At 56.2% G+C, this 10,896-nt stretch overlaps 2 protein-coding genes across 2 annotated transcripts; both read right to left on the reverse strand.

Moving 5' to 3' along the window:
* Positions 1-1,481: 1,481 nt before the first annotated feature.
* On the reverse strand, positions 1,482-5,331 carry Ffar3 (free fatty acid receptor 3). Its single transcript, XM_005330603.4, has 2 exons — positions 3,301-5,331; positions 1,482-3,086 (listed from the first exon to the last, which is right to left on the reverse strand). Exon 2 carries the CDS (start codon positions 3,076-3,078, stop codon positions 2,104-2,106), a length of 975 nt encoding a protein of 324 aa, XP_005330660.2. The 5' UTR covers positions 3,079-3,086; positions 3,301-5,331; the 3' UTR covers positions 1,482-2,103.
* Positions 5,332-5,500: 169 nt separating this feature from the next.
* Positions 5,501-8,278, reverse strand: Ffar1 (free fatty acid receptor 1). Its single transcript, XM_078033193.1, has one exon. The coding sequence runs from the start codon at positions 8,006-8,008 to the stop codon at positions 7,106-7,108; it is 903 nt and encodes a 300-aa protein (XP_077889319.1). The 5' UTR covers positions 8,009-8,278; the 3' UTR covers positions 5,501-7,105.
* Between the last annotated feature and the right edge of the window lie 2,618 nt (positions 8,279-10,896).

Raw genomic sequence — 10,896 nt, forward strand, 5'->3', positions numbered from 1 at the left:
TCTCCCCAGAACCTCTGCCCTTGCTGCGTCCCCTCCCCCACGGGCGATTCACTGTTTGCCCTACCAGCAGGAAAGCTTTGCTGCTGTCACCCGTGGACACTCCACTGTCATCTCTCTGCCACTCTCCCTCCCCCGCTCACATGGCCCGGAATCCACCCTCCCAGAGTGGCCCCCTTTCCCTTAACTTCTGGAGAGTCCCAGAAAATGCCCCGACACCCCCTCACACCACCCAGACGATGGCCCCAAACTCTGATGACCGAACCTCCCTGCACCCGAGTTCATCACGGGCACAGACGCAGTTGGGGGGCTGCCTGGTGAGGATGGAGGGCAAGCAAAGCCAGTGACCCTGCCGCTAACTCCTCGCCAGAAGCCCAGGGGAAGGAGTCGCGCCCCTGTTCTTCTCGGCTTTCTTCAGAACGTGAGGTTTTCAACTTGTTCCCAGCTTGATCCATTCAGGGGTCACAGGACTCATGACACCTTTGATTTCTTTCAGAACCAGGCGGACCCAGGTTTGCATCAGCTTGTTAGCAGCCGCTGTGGCAGAATGCCCTGGGCCACACGGGTGACAGCGTTCACCTTCCTCTCCCCACCCAAACCCAGCCCCTGCCCACACCCAGGCCTCATTCTCCCGGGAAAAAAGCGAACATTTTTTAACTTTGGTACTGAAATCCCTGAAGTTCTGAGCTCAACCATCTACCCCGAGTAGGTGATCAATAAATGCGTTGGCAATAAGACTGAGTACAAACAGGCGCCAGCATTTCTCTGGTTGTCCTGCGGGGAAGGGAGGCCTGGCCTGCTGTTTCCCATTTGTCACCCCTCAGTGCAGAGCGAAAACTTGCACGATGACCACATCTCAGCAAAAACAGCTTTTAAGAAGGTCCATCTATGTTTTTCACCCTCTGAAGTCAACTGTGCTAATGACCTTAATTAATTAATTATAATTATTATTATTTTTTTTGCACGTATTTCTTTCCTGGGAGGAGAATGGACCTGCACAGAGAGCAGACCTGCTTTGCCTCTGATTTTGTCTCTGATTTTGTCTCCCCTTGCGGCCTGTTTACTTTTTTCCTGTTTATACCGGGTCCCCCAACTTTGGAAGTTTGCCTGAGTCAGGTCTCTGCAGACTGACCCACAGCAGAAGGAAGGATGCAGAGTGGGCTGGGGGTTTAGGTTTTGGAGTCACAAAGTCCAACTTCCAGTCCTCCTCCAGTCACGCACTAGGCTAGCTCTGCCATCTCAGGGGAATACTTGGCCTCTCTGGGCTGGTTCCCTGCTCTGCCAAATGGTGATAATGTTGTCCCCACCGTGTGGCTATTGGGGAGGTAATGGATCCAGCCAGCTCCTAAGATGGGTTCACTATTATTTCTCTTTTCCCTGACCCAGAGCCTCGGCCAGAGGCATCCTGTCCTCTAGTTCTTTCCCTTCCAAATCTGGGTGTTGATACTCCCATTCACCACGTGAGAAAAAAGGAGAATCAGGAGAGACCATTCTCTTTTGCTCGCTACCAAATTTATTTGGGTGACTTTTCTCTGTCAAGGTTCACAAACCGTCCCTGAAGATCTGAATTCTTTGAGCACTGGGAACTTTCCGGTACAGCCCACCCTGGGGGGGCAGGTTGCTCCCCACCCCTGGGGCCCTGTCTGCTCCCCTCCCAACCTGAAGAGTGAACTCCTCCCTCTCCCCTCTCCTGTCGCCTGGCCGCTCCCTCTGACCCTGGGCACTGCTCTTTCCTCCTTTTCCCTCAGAAAGACACAGGAATTGGCCTGTTGCTGTCAGGGCCCGGGAGGAGGGAGGGGGGACACTGGGGGAGGTCATTTTCTTCCAGAGAAGTCTCCGATCCTGACAACTTCCCAGAGTCAGATCCAGAGCAGATGGGAGAACCGGAAGAGGCAAAAATCAAGAGCTGGCTTCTGTGAGCACATCCCTAAGGGGGCAGGGTGTCTGCTCTGCCCCTGAGCCACATCCAGTCGACCTGTCACGGCATGGCATGGTCCTGCCCCGGGGACATGGGTCTGCTACACCTCCCTGCCCCAGAGGACCACACGCTCAGCCCAGACCTTGGGGCTACCTGCTCCCTAGCCTTCTGAAGTCTGTCCCTGCTCTCTAGGTCAGACAATCCTGCACCTGCCCCTCTCCTCCACCCTTGACCTTCAGCTCCACGCTAACCTCCAGCCTCCAAGGGCTGCAGCCCCCCATCAGCCTCCCCAGCAGCTCCTGGAAATCGGCTTGGAACCTGGATGATGAGAAATAGTAGACAAGGGGGTCCACGCAGGAATTCAGGGTGCTGAGGAGCAGCACGTAACTCCTCCAGGTGGGGCTCTGACCCTCGATGTAGCCCACCACGTGGGACATGTTGTAGGGCCCGAAGCACACGAGGAAGTTGAGGAGAGTGGCCACCACGAGCCCCACCACCCTCCTGCGCCTGCGCCGGCTGGTCCCCCTGCTGAGGATCCACACGAGGCGACTGTAGCAGAAACCGCTGATGAGCAGGGGCACCCCAAAAAGGATCACGGCCATCTCCAGCCGGACGGGCAGCAAAAAGGCCAGCTGGTCCTCCCGGAATTCCAGGTAGCAGGTCCCGTTGGATCCCTGGCTGTGGGATTGGTCCCCAGAGAATTCAGCGACGTAGACCACGCTGCAGTGAGAAGCCGCCAGGAGCCAGCAGATGCCACTGACCAGGGCAGCCTGGCCCAGCCTGGGCCGCGTCTTGTACCACATCGGGTAGGCCACGCTCAGGAAGCGCTCAGTGCTCACGGCTGCCAGGAAGAGGGACGTGAGATAGATGCTGGTGAAGAAGAGGAACCCGGACAGGGGACAGAGGATGAAGGGCAGCGGCCATCGCATGCCACTGGCCGCCTCCACCATGCGGAATGGCAGGAAGATCAGCAGGAGCAGGTCCGAGAGGGTCATGTTGAGCAGGAGAATGTCCACCGCCACCGGGCGGCGCCGCAGCTTGCCCACGAAGATCACCAGGGCCATCAGGTTGAGTGGGAGCCCCACGAGGAAGGAGAAGAGGTACACAGAGAAGTACAGCCAGTGGTTTCCCGGGAAGAAGAACCTGTCTGGGCTGGTCTCCATGGTCACAGCTACAGGTAAGAGGAGGAGAAGTGAGTGCACTAGTCCAGGGAGGGGTCTTTCTGTCCCTCACCCATCAGCCAGGAACTCTGTCACCAGTGCCAGCCCCACCCCCACCGTCGCACAGCCCCAGGATCAGCCAGCCTGCCTTCGGGGACCTGCCCTTTCTCCTGTCACTCCCCCAGCACAGAAAGCACCCAGGTGCTCCCCCAGCACCGTGCTCACCTGCTTCTTTGAAGATGCAAGCCCTCTGCTGCACGTCACCTTGCTCTCCTCTCCAGAACCAGTGCTCTGAGCTCTGTATCTGGCAGAAATGCTAAAGACCTAGCAGTGCCCGTGACGTCACTCACTGTGGAACAGAAGCACAAAAGATGCCTTGAGCTCTGTTCCCAGGGCCGTGTCCCTATGCAAAGAAGAAGAGCAAACTCCACCACGGGCCTCCTCCTGAGCAGCCTCAGCCGGGATGTCCCGTCCAGGCCCATGCTCCGATGACGCCGTGGTCCTCTCTCCTCTTTTCCACTTGAATTTGGTCTGTTTTCTCTAGGAATGGTACTTCTCCAGTTTGCCTTGTAAGGGCAGGAAGTGTGATGCGGTGATGGAGGGCTGGGCTCTGGAACTGGCTCTGTGACTCGCCAACTTTGTGATTTGGGGCAAGGGTCCCCCTTCTGGGTCCCCTTTCTCATCTATAAAACAGGGATGGTTATAGAAACAGTGTCAGAGATTAAAACATGGACACAGGCCAGGTGCCTCCAATGGAGCCTGGAACTGTCCCTGCCACAGTCCCTGTCATGATGCAGGCTTGTCTCTGGAGGGTGATGATGATGATGATGAAGACGATGGTCGAAGTGACAGAGGTGGCCAGGCTGCTACCGGCTTCATCCTGGTGGGCACGAGATCCATAGCAGGCCCTCTGTTCCTTAGGGGATCACTGCTTTATCTCACTGTGTGAAATCCTTCAGCCTCTCCACGGGGAAGTGACTTGCTCCAGGGCATAAACCTCATTAAGTACGACCACCAAGGTTCAAAGTCAAGTTCTCTCTGGCTTCAGAGATAATGTATTCATTCACTTAAAGACTGAGGGAGCACAATGTGATGCCATTTCACACCCATCAGGGTGACTATCATCCAAAAGTCAGACAGTTCCAAGCACTGAGCAGCCCAGCGGAGGAAACAAGGGCTCTTCATCTATTGCTGGTGCAGCCACTTTGGAAAGCAATTTAGCAGTTTCTTAAAAAGTTACCCTAAGGCCCCACAGTCCCACTGCAGATATCTACTTAGGAGAAATGGAGCCCCCTGTGCACAAAAGCTTGCTCCTGGAAGTTCCTACAAAGAGTGGAAACATCGCGGGCTGTCCGTCCAGCTGTGAACCGATAAACAGACGGGCACATCCGCACAATGGCGTTCTATTTGGCGATGACAAGGAATGAACCACACACTGGAGCCGGGGTGAACCTCAAAGCCACCACGCTGAGAGCGGCAAGCCTCAGACACAAGAGACCGCACCGTACGTGATTCCATCTATAAGAAACGTCTAGAGGAGAGACTTTTTTTAGAGACAGAAAGTAGATCAGCAGTTGCCTGGGGGCTGAGGAGGAAAGGATTAATTGTACATTAATTGTAATTAATTGTGAATTAACTGAGCTTGAGGGGTCTTATGGGGTGGGGAGCAGGGTGACGAGAGCACCCTGAGGTCAGTTTCCTGAAGACCATGGCCTTGGAGACTTGGCAGGGTGCCTTTTCTATGCCAATGGGATCTCAAGTTGTTAAAGGTACAGCCCTGAACAAAGTTTTAGTGGTGGTGTCCTAACTTCTGGTGAGGAGGACAAGCCAAGAGGGAGGTTTGATGAAGACATCAATACCTGGGAGGTAAAGAAGGGAGAGGGGAACAGGGAGGGGAGGAGGAGGTACTGGAGTTTGAATCTGAACAAGATATATTCCATGCTGGGTGCGGTGGCACACGCCTGTCATCCCAGCGGCTCCGGAGGCTGAGGCAGGAGGATCAAGAGTTCAAAGCCAGTCTCAGCAATTTAGTGAGGCGCTAAGCAGCTCAGTGAGACCCTGTCTCCAAATAAAATACAAAAAAGGTTGGGGGTGTGGCTCAGTGGTGGAGTGCCCCTGAGTTCAGTCCCTGGTACCACCCCCCACACACACAAAAAAAAAGATATATATTCCATGCATGTATAATTATGTCAAATACATCCTACTGCTATGTCTAACTAAAAAGAATCAATTTAAAAAGAAAGATGCAGAGAGACGTCTCAGAGAACGTGCCAGAAGAATGGCTGATATACAACTCGACCTCCTGGGCTCAAGGTGAACAGAGGAAACTGGGGCGAGTCCTGCAGGGCCTCACGGGACCAGGCAGGAACTGCATTCTCCCCCGAGTGGGAAGAAGCACGGGTCGCTGGGAGCAGCGGCCCAGCACCTCGCAGATGCCCCAGAGCAGTGAGACGGGAAGGCCGTCCCTGGCACTGTGAGGGTGAGGGTGGGCAGGGGGCCTCCTGGGCTGGAGTTGGGGTTTTTACTAAAATCTGCTGATGTCCCCTCCGCACAGGGACTGAGTTTATTTCTGTCTTTGGTAGAAAGTTATTTAACCTCTCTAGCCTGTTTCCATATTCATAAGATAGGGGTTCTGGAACATTCTTTGGAGAGCTATTGTGAGCATTTATTCACTCATTCAGCAAACATTTATGGAGTGCCTGTGATGTGCCCATCGATCTTCTAGACACCTGTAGACACTGAAGCGTGCCAAGAGACCATTGGGAGAGCCCAGTTTGTACATGCCGGCCACACAGCCCCATAGGGGCTCTGTGAACATCGGTGGCATTATCGAACAAATTTGATTCCCATTCCTCCCCTCATTAGATAAGATGCCCAGGTCTCCTACAGCTACTTTTCTCCGTCTTCCCCCTTGTGGGGCCACCCTTCAGCTTCCCCAAATGGGTCACCAATACAGGTATTATCCTGACACTCCAGGTTTCCCCCTGACCCTCGGGGCAGCCTGCTTGGAAAGCACTTATCTAACTCATCCCTCTTCCTTGCTATAAGCCTTGGGCAAGTTTGTTAACCCCACAAAATGAAGATGTGATACACCTGGCCCCAGGACAGAGGCTACCCCATGCAGGCCTTCTGAGCAAAGAGGATAAGGCACCCTTTTGGGGGAGTGCCACCCTGCACCAAGGGGTGCTACTGGAGGAGCGGGTGGTGTCTTTGTTGAAATTAAAATGAGAGGCTCCTTCCCTTGGTTGGAAGCAAGGCAGGCACACGGCTTAGTGAGCCCAGCACGGGTTAGTAGTCAGTGTGTGTCCCCTCTGCCTGACGCCCCTGTGCAATGAACAGCCTGCCCATCCGTGCTGCAGTCACCTGGCTAAATCCAAGGGTTGTGTGATCTGGACACCGTGGCATATACCTCCGTCCCAGCTTCTTGGGAGGCTGAGACAGGAGGATCGGTTGAGCACCAGAGTTCAAGGACAGAGTTCAAGGCCAGCCTGGGCAACAGAGCAGATCCTGCCTCTTAAAAAAATAAAGGGAGTGGGAGGGTTGTGTGAGGATAGAATGAGACAACGCTCATTATAAAGAACTGGGCATGGTGGCTGACCTGGGCCAGCTTCTCATTCACAGCGCAAATGCTGCCCCCTTGTGAGTTCCAAGTGGTATGGCAGCCTCGTTATCTTGGCTAGTGCCTCCATCTCTTCTTTAGAAATTAAAATGTTCTTTCCTCACAAATGACTGCAGGGTAGCATTGCACGGTGGTGTTCCTCTGGATTAGAAGCCAGACGTCGTCCTCCTAGTGGGCAGGAAGGACGCAAGGGGTGGGCAGAGGCAGGAGGCAAGCTGACGTGTGGAGGTGCCAGCCCCTGGCCTCCACTCCTCTCTCTGGACGGGGAGTTGTCCTCTCCAGACTTAGCTCTTCCCACAGGTGGCGCCGGGGATGGCTCCGGGCATGGCTCTGGGCAAGGCTGCCCTGCAGTTCTGATGGGGCAGCCCCGACATGGAGCCTGGAGAAGCCCCTTTCTCCCAGCAGAAGCTGCTATTTCTGGAATGTTCCTCCTTGCATTCTTGCCACACACACCGTCCCGCGGCCAGGACCTGCTCCCAGGTAGCCAGTCACCAATGGATTGAGCACCACACTCCAGGCCCCTGTGATGAGCCCCAGTTTTCGCCACTGGGCCCCCATGTCGGGGCGCAGGAAGCCGGCCACGTTGGAGGCGTTGTAGGGCCCCAAGCAGAGCAGCAGCGTGAGCAGGGCTCCACCGGCCACCCAGGCTGCCCTGACCTTCCGCCTGTGGCTCAGGCCTGAGTGGGCCAGGGCCCGGAGGCAGCCCACGTAAGAGAACGCGGTGATGATCAGGGGCACAAAGAAGAGCAGGAGGGAGAGACTGAGGCGGGCGGGGCCGGCAGATGCAGGGTCCCAGGCTTCCAGGCAGACGGGGGAACCATTGGCCACTCTGTTGATGCCCAGGGAGCTGGTGGTGTTGTCCAGCCAACCTCCCGGAGCCTCCAACCCAAAGACCAGCCCCAGATGACACAGGACGAGGGCCCATATCACCACACAGACGCCCCAGGAGTAGCGCGGCCGCCGGAGGGCTTGGTAGCCCAGGGGGAAGGCTGCGCCCAGGTAGCGGCCGGCGCTCAGAGCAGCCAGGAAGCCCCCGCCAGCGTAGAGCGGGGCAAAGTGGACCAGGGCAAAGGCGGGGCACAGCTGGACCGGCAGAGGCCAAACCCCTGAGGCCAGGGCCTCCACGGCCTTCAGGGGCAGAGAGATGGCCAGCAGGAGATCAGAGCAGCCCAGGTGGAGGGCGTAGACCAGGCTGGGAGTGAGGCGGTGCCGGGCGTGGGAAGCCGCGCTTCTGATGGCCAGGACATTGAGCGGGAAGCCCAGGGCAAAGGCGGCCACATACAGGGCGAAGGAGAGCTGCGGAGGCAGGTTCATGAGGCAGCCGCTCCTGCACTCCGCTTGGTCCCACTTGGTCTTCAGATCGCGACGAGAGAGCTGGCTTCAGTGCTGCCTGGGGTGAGGCAGAGGAAACCGAGGCCGCTGAAGGAGGTGGCAGCCAGGCAGCCGTGGAGCCAGGATCAGCAGCAAGGACTCAGCTGTCTTTCCACCATGTCACCTCTTGCAAAGAAGAGGACAGCCGTGTGGTAACAGGAAAAAACAGCCAGGCATGCAGTCACGGAGGGTGGACGGCCTCTGGCTCCCTTAGGCTCTGGGGAGGGAAGGGGTTTAGAGAGGTCAGAGTGGCTTCCTTGGGGATTGGTCCCACTCCCAAGCTCACTCCCTGCCAGTGGGGAGCCCACAGGGCAGCTGCAGAGGTGAGGGAGGACCCTGGGCTTGGATATGAGCTACAGGGAGCAGAGGAGGTCCCCAGGGGAGAGCCCAGGGTAAGCCACGTCCCATCCATGTCATAGGGGAGGAACTTAGCAGATCTCAGGGGACACCCCAGGCAGGGGACCTGGGGGATCATTGGTGAGAAGAGGAGCCACAGAAAGAGGGACTCACCTCTTGGTACTGCCAGATGTCTCTGAGGCTCAGGAGTCCCCTCACTGGGTTGCCGGAGGATGCCCGGGATGGGCAGTGAGCTGGAAGAGAGGAGGGCGGGGTGGCAGGGCCATTAGCCTCAGGCACTAGCAGCTTGGGTGAGCAGCTAATGGGGCATCCCGGGCTGGAGCGAGGCTGGACTGCCAGAGGCCGGGGGCTAAGAAGGGAGCCAGGATAGGACGGGGCTTTTTTCCAGGTGATGCATGTGTAGCCGAGATCGTGGGGGTTATCCGCCAGAGGACAGCTCTGTGCCTAGCCACTGCCAGCTCAAACTGCCCCAGGGGCTACGTCTTCCCCAGTGCAGGAGGAACACTTGGGCCAGGCCCCTGCCTTATTGGCTCATTCCAAGTGACTTTAGTCACCAACCCATTGGTGTTGGGATGTCAAAAGCGTCATTCCGAGGGAGAGCTTACCCTGGCTGTGGGCATGCTCCCTCTCCTTCTCTCCCTAGCTTCAAGACAGCAGCTGCTGACCTTTGCAGTGTTGGTAAAAGGCAGGAGAAGAAAGAAGAGACAAGCAGAGTCTGTGTGGTGGGCACTGGAGTAACTGGGCTGTGGCCTCTGCTCAGCCTCTCTGGACAGCGAGGATGTCCAGGCCAATTCCTCCCCAGGTAGTTTGGGTAGGGACATTGGACCATGCTCCCTGGGGACAGGAGGTGCCTCCAGCTTAGCTTGCTTTTCTCAACCCTAGGGAAATGCCTGGCCATTTACCTCCCCATGGAGGTCATGTTGACCTTCCAGAAAGATCTCCTAAGCAAGACTTAAAATGGCTCCAGTCTGGCTCTCTCTCAAAAATGTGGTCCACATCTGGTCAGTGGAAAAGAATGCTCTCAGTCTCTGATTCTCCGACCATGCCTGCACCTCTTCATCTGCCTCGGACTCTTTCTGCCTCAACTTCTCAGCTTCAGTTTTCCTAAGGGTGTGTGGTAGTCACCAGGCCACCCTGCCCCTTCCAAATCCCCCGTCCAAATAATGAGTCCTCTCACCAGGCTGCAGGGGTGAGCAGCATGGGGTTCTCAGCCCATCAACAACTCCCTCCAGAAGGATTATCCAACTTCCTTTTTAGACCTCAGATTCTTTTTTTTTTTTTTTGGAGGGGGTACCGGGGATTGAACTCAGGGGCACTTGACCACTGAGCTGCATCCCCAGCCCTATTTTTTATTTCAGTTAGAGACAGGGTCTCACTGAGTTGCTGAGTGCCTCACTGTAGCTGAGGCTGGCTTTGAACTTGCAATCCTCCCATCTCAGCCTTCACAGCCGCTGGGATTATAGGCCTGCACCTCTGTGCCTGGCTTAGACCTCACATCTTGCTTGCACCTCTCCAATCCTGCATCTGTGGCAAAGCGCCTCACTTTGAATGGAGAAGAACGTGCCACCGACTGCTTAGTATTTTATCTTTGGCAAATACTGAGAAACGGACAGAAAGGAGAAAAGAATCAAGGGTGCCATTTTACCTCCTGTGACAACTATTTAGGAGAAAAGCTGAGCTCTAGGGGTGACGTGGGATCTTCCAGATCTCTGCTTAGCCCCCCACCACCTGGCTGCTGGGGCCGCTGCCCTGCGCCACTCCTCAGCGGGCCTTCCTCCATCTCTCCCCCCAAACCCACCCCCTCTCCCCCTCCATATCCATCTTGCATTGTGTGAATCCGGAGCCTCTGTGATTCTGCCACATCACGTTTGCTGGCCCCTCTGCTAGAAGGCTGGCCTCAGGAGGGCAAAGATTCTGGGCTGCTTTGTCCATTGTGTGGCACCCTGCAGGGGCTCCGGGCACTGGGAGGATGGTAAAACCCAACCCGGGCGGGGGCGGGGGTGGGGGTGCCTGTGTTCTGGAGTCCCTGGCCGCCTGCTCTTCACGCCTCAACAATGCCTGTTGACAGTCCCATCTCGTGGTCAATGGGTCATGAAGTAGGTTTATGTCAGCAGCTGGGCTCAGGGACAGGAGGGGAAGGCTCCCGGTGGTTGCCAGGGAGCCTGAGCCAGGCTTGGTGAGGCCCAGGGCTGCCGTCAGCTCCCTCCAGGTGACTCTGCCCCGAAAAGCTTTGGGGACCCTAGACTAGACGGAAAGTCCTCAAGGCTGGAAGTGTGTCTTGTTTGCACCCCAACAACCGCCTCTGTGCTGGTGTTCAGTGAAGGTCTGCTGCGGGAATGAATGAATGGTCAAATGACACTGGACCTCATCGGGGGGCACAGAAACCCCCAAACGTTCCTTCTTTCATTTAAACAGTTCTTGAAGTCCCACTGTCCTCCAGAGAAGTTAACGATGCTCACAGGAAATCAAACTAG

The sequence above is a fragment of the Ictidomys tridecemlineatus genome, chromosome 15 (assembly GCF_052094955.1).
Source record: "Ictidomys tridecemlineatus isolate mIctTri1 chromosome 15, mIctTri1.hap1, whole genome shotgun sequence".
NCBI classification, from domain to species: domain Eukaryota; kingdom Metazoa; phylum Chordata; class Mammalia; order Rodentia; family Sciuridae; genus Ictidomys; species Ictidomys tridecemlineatus.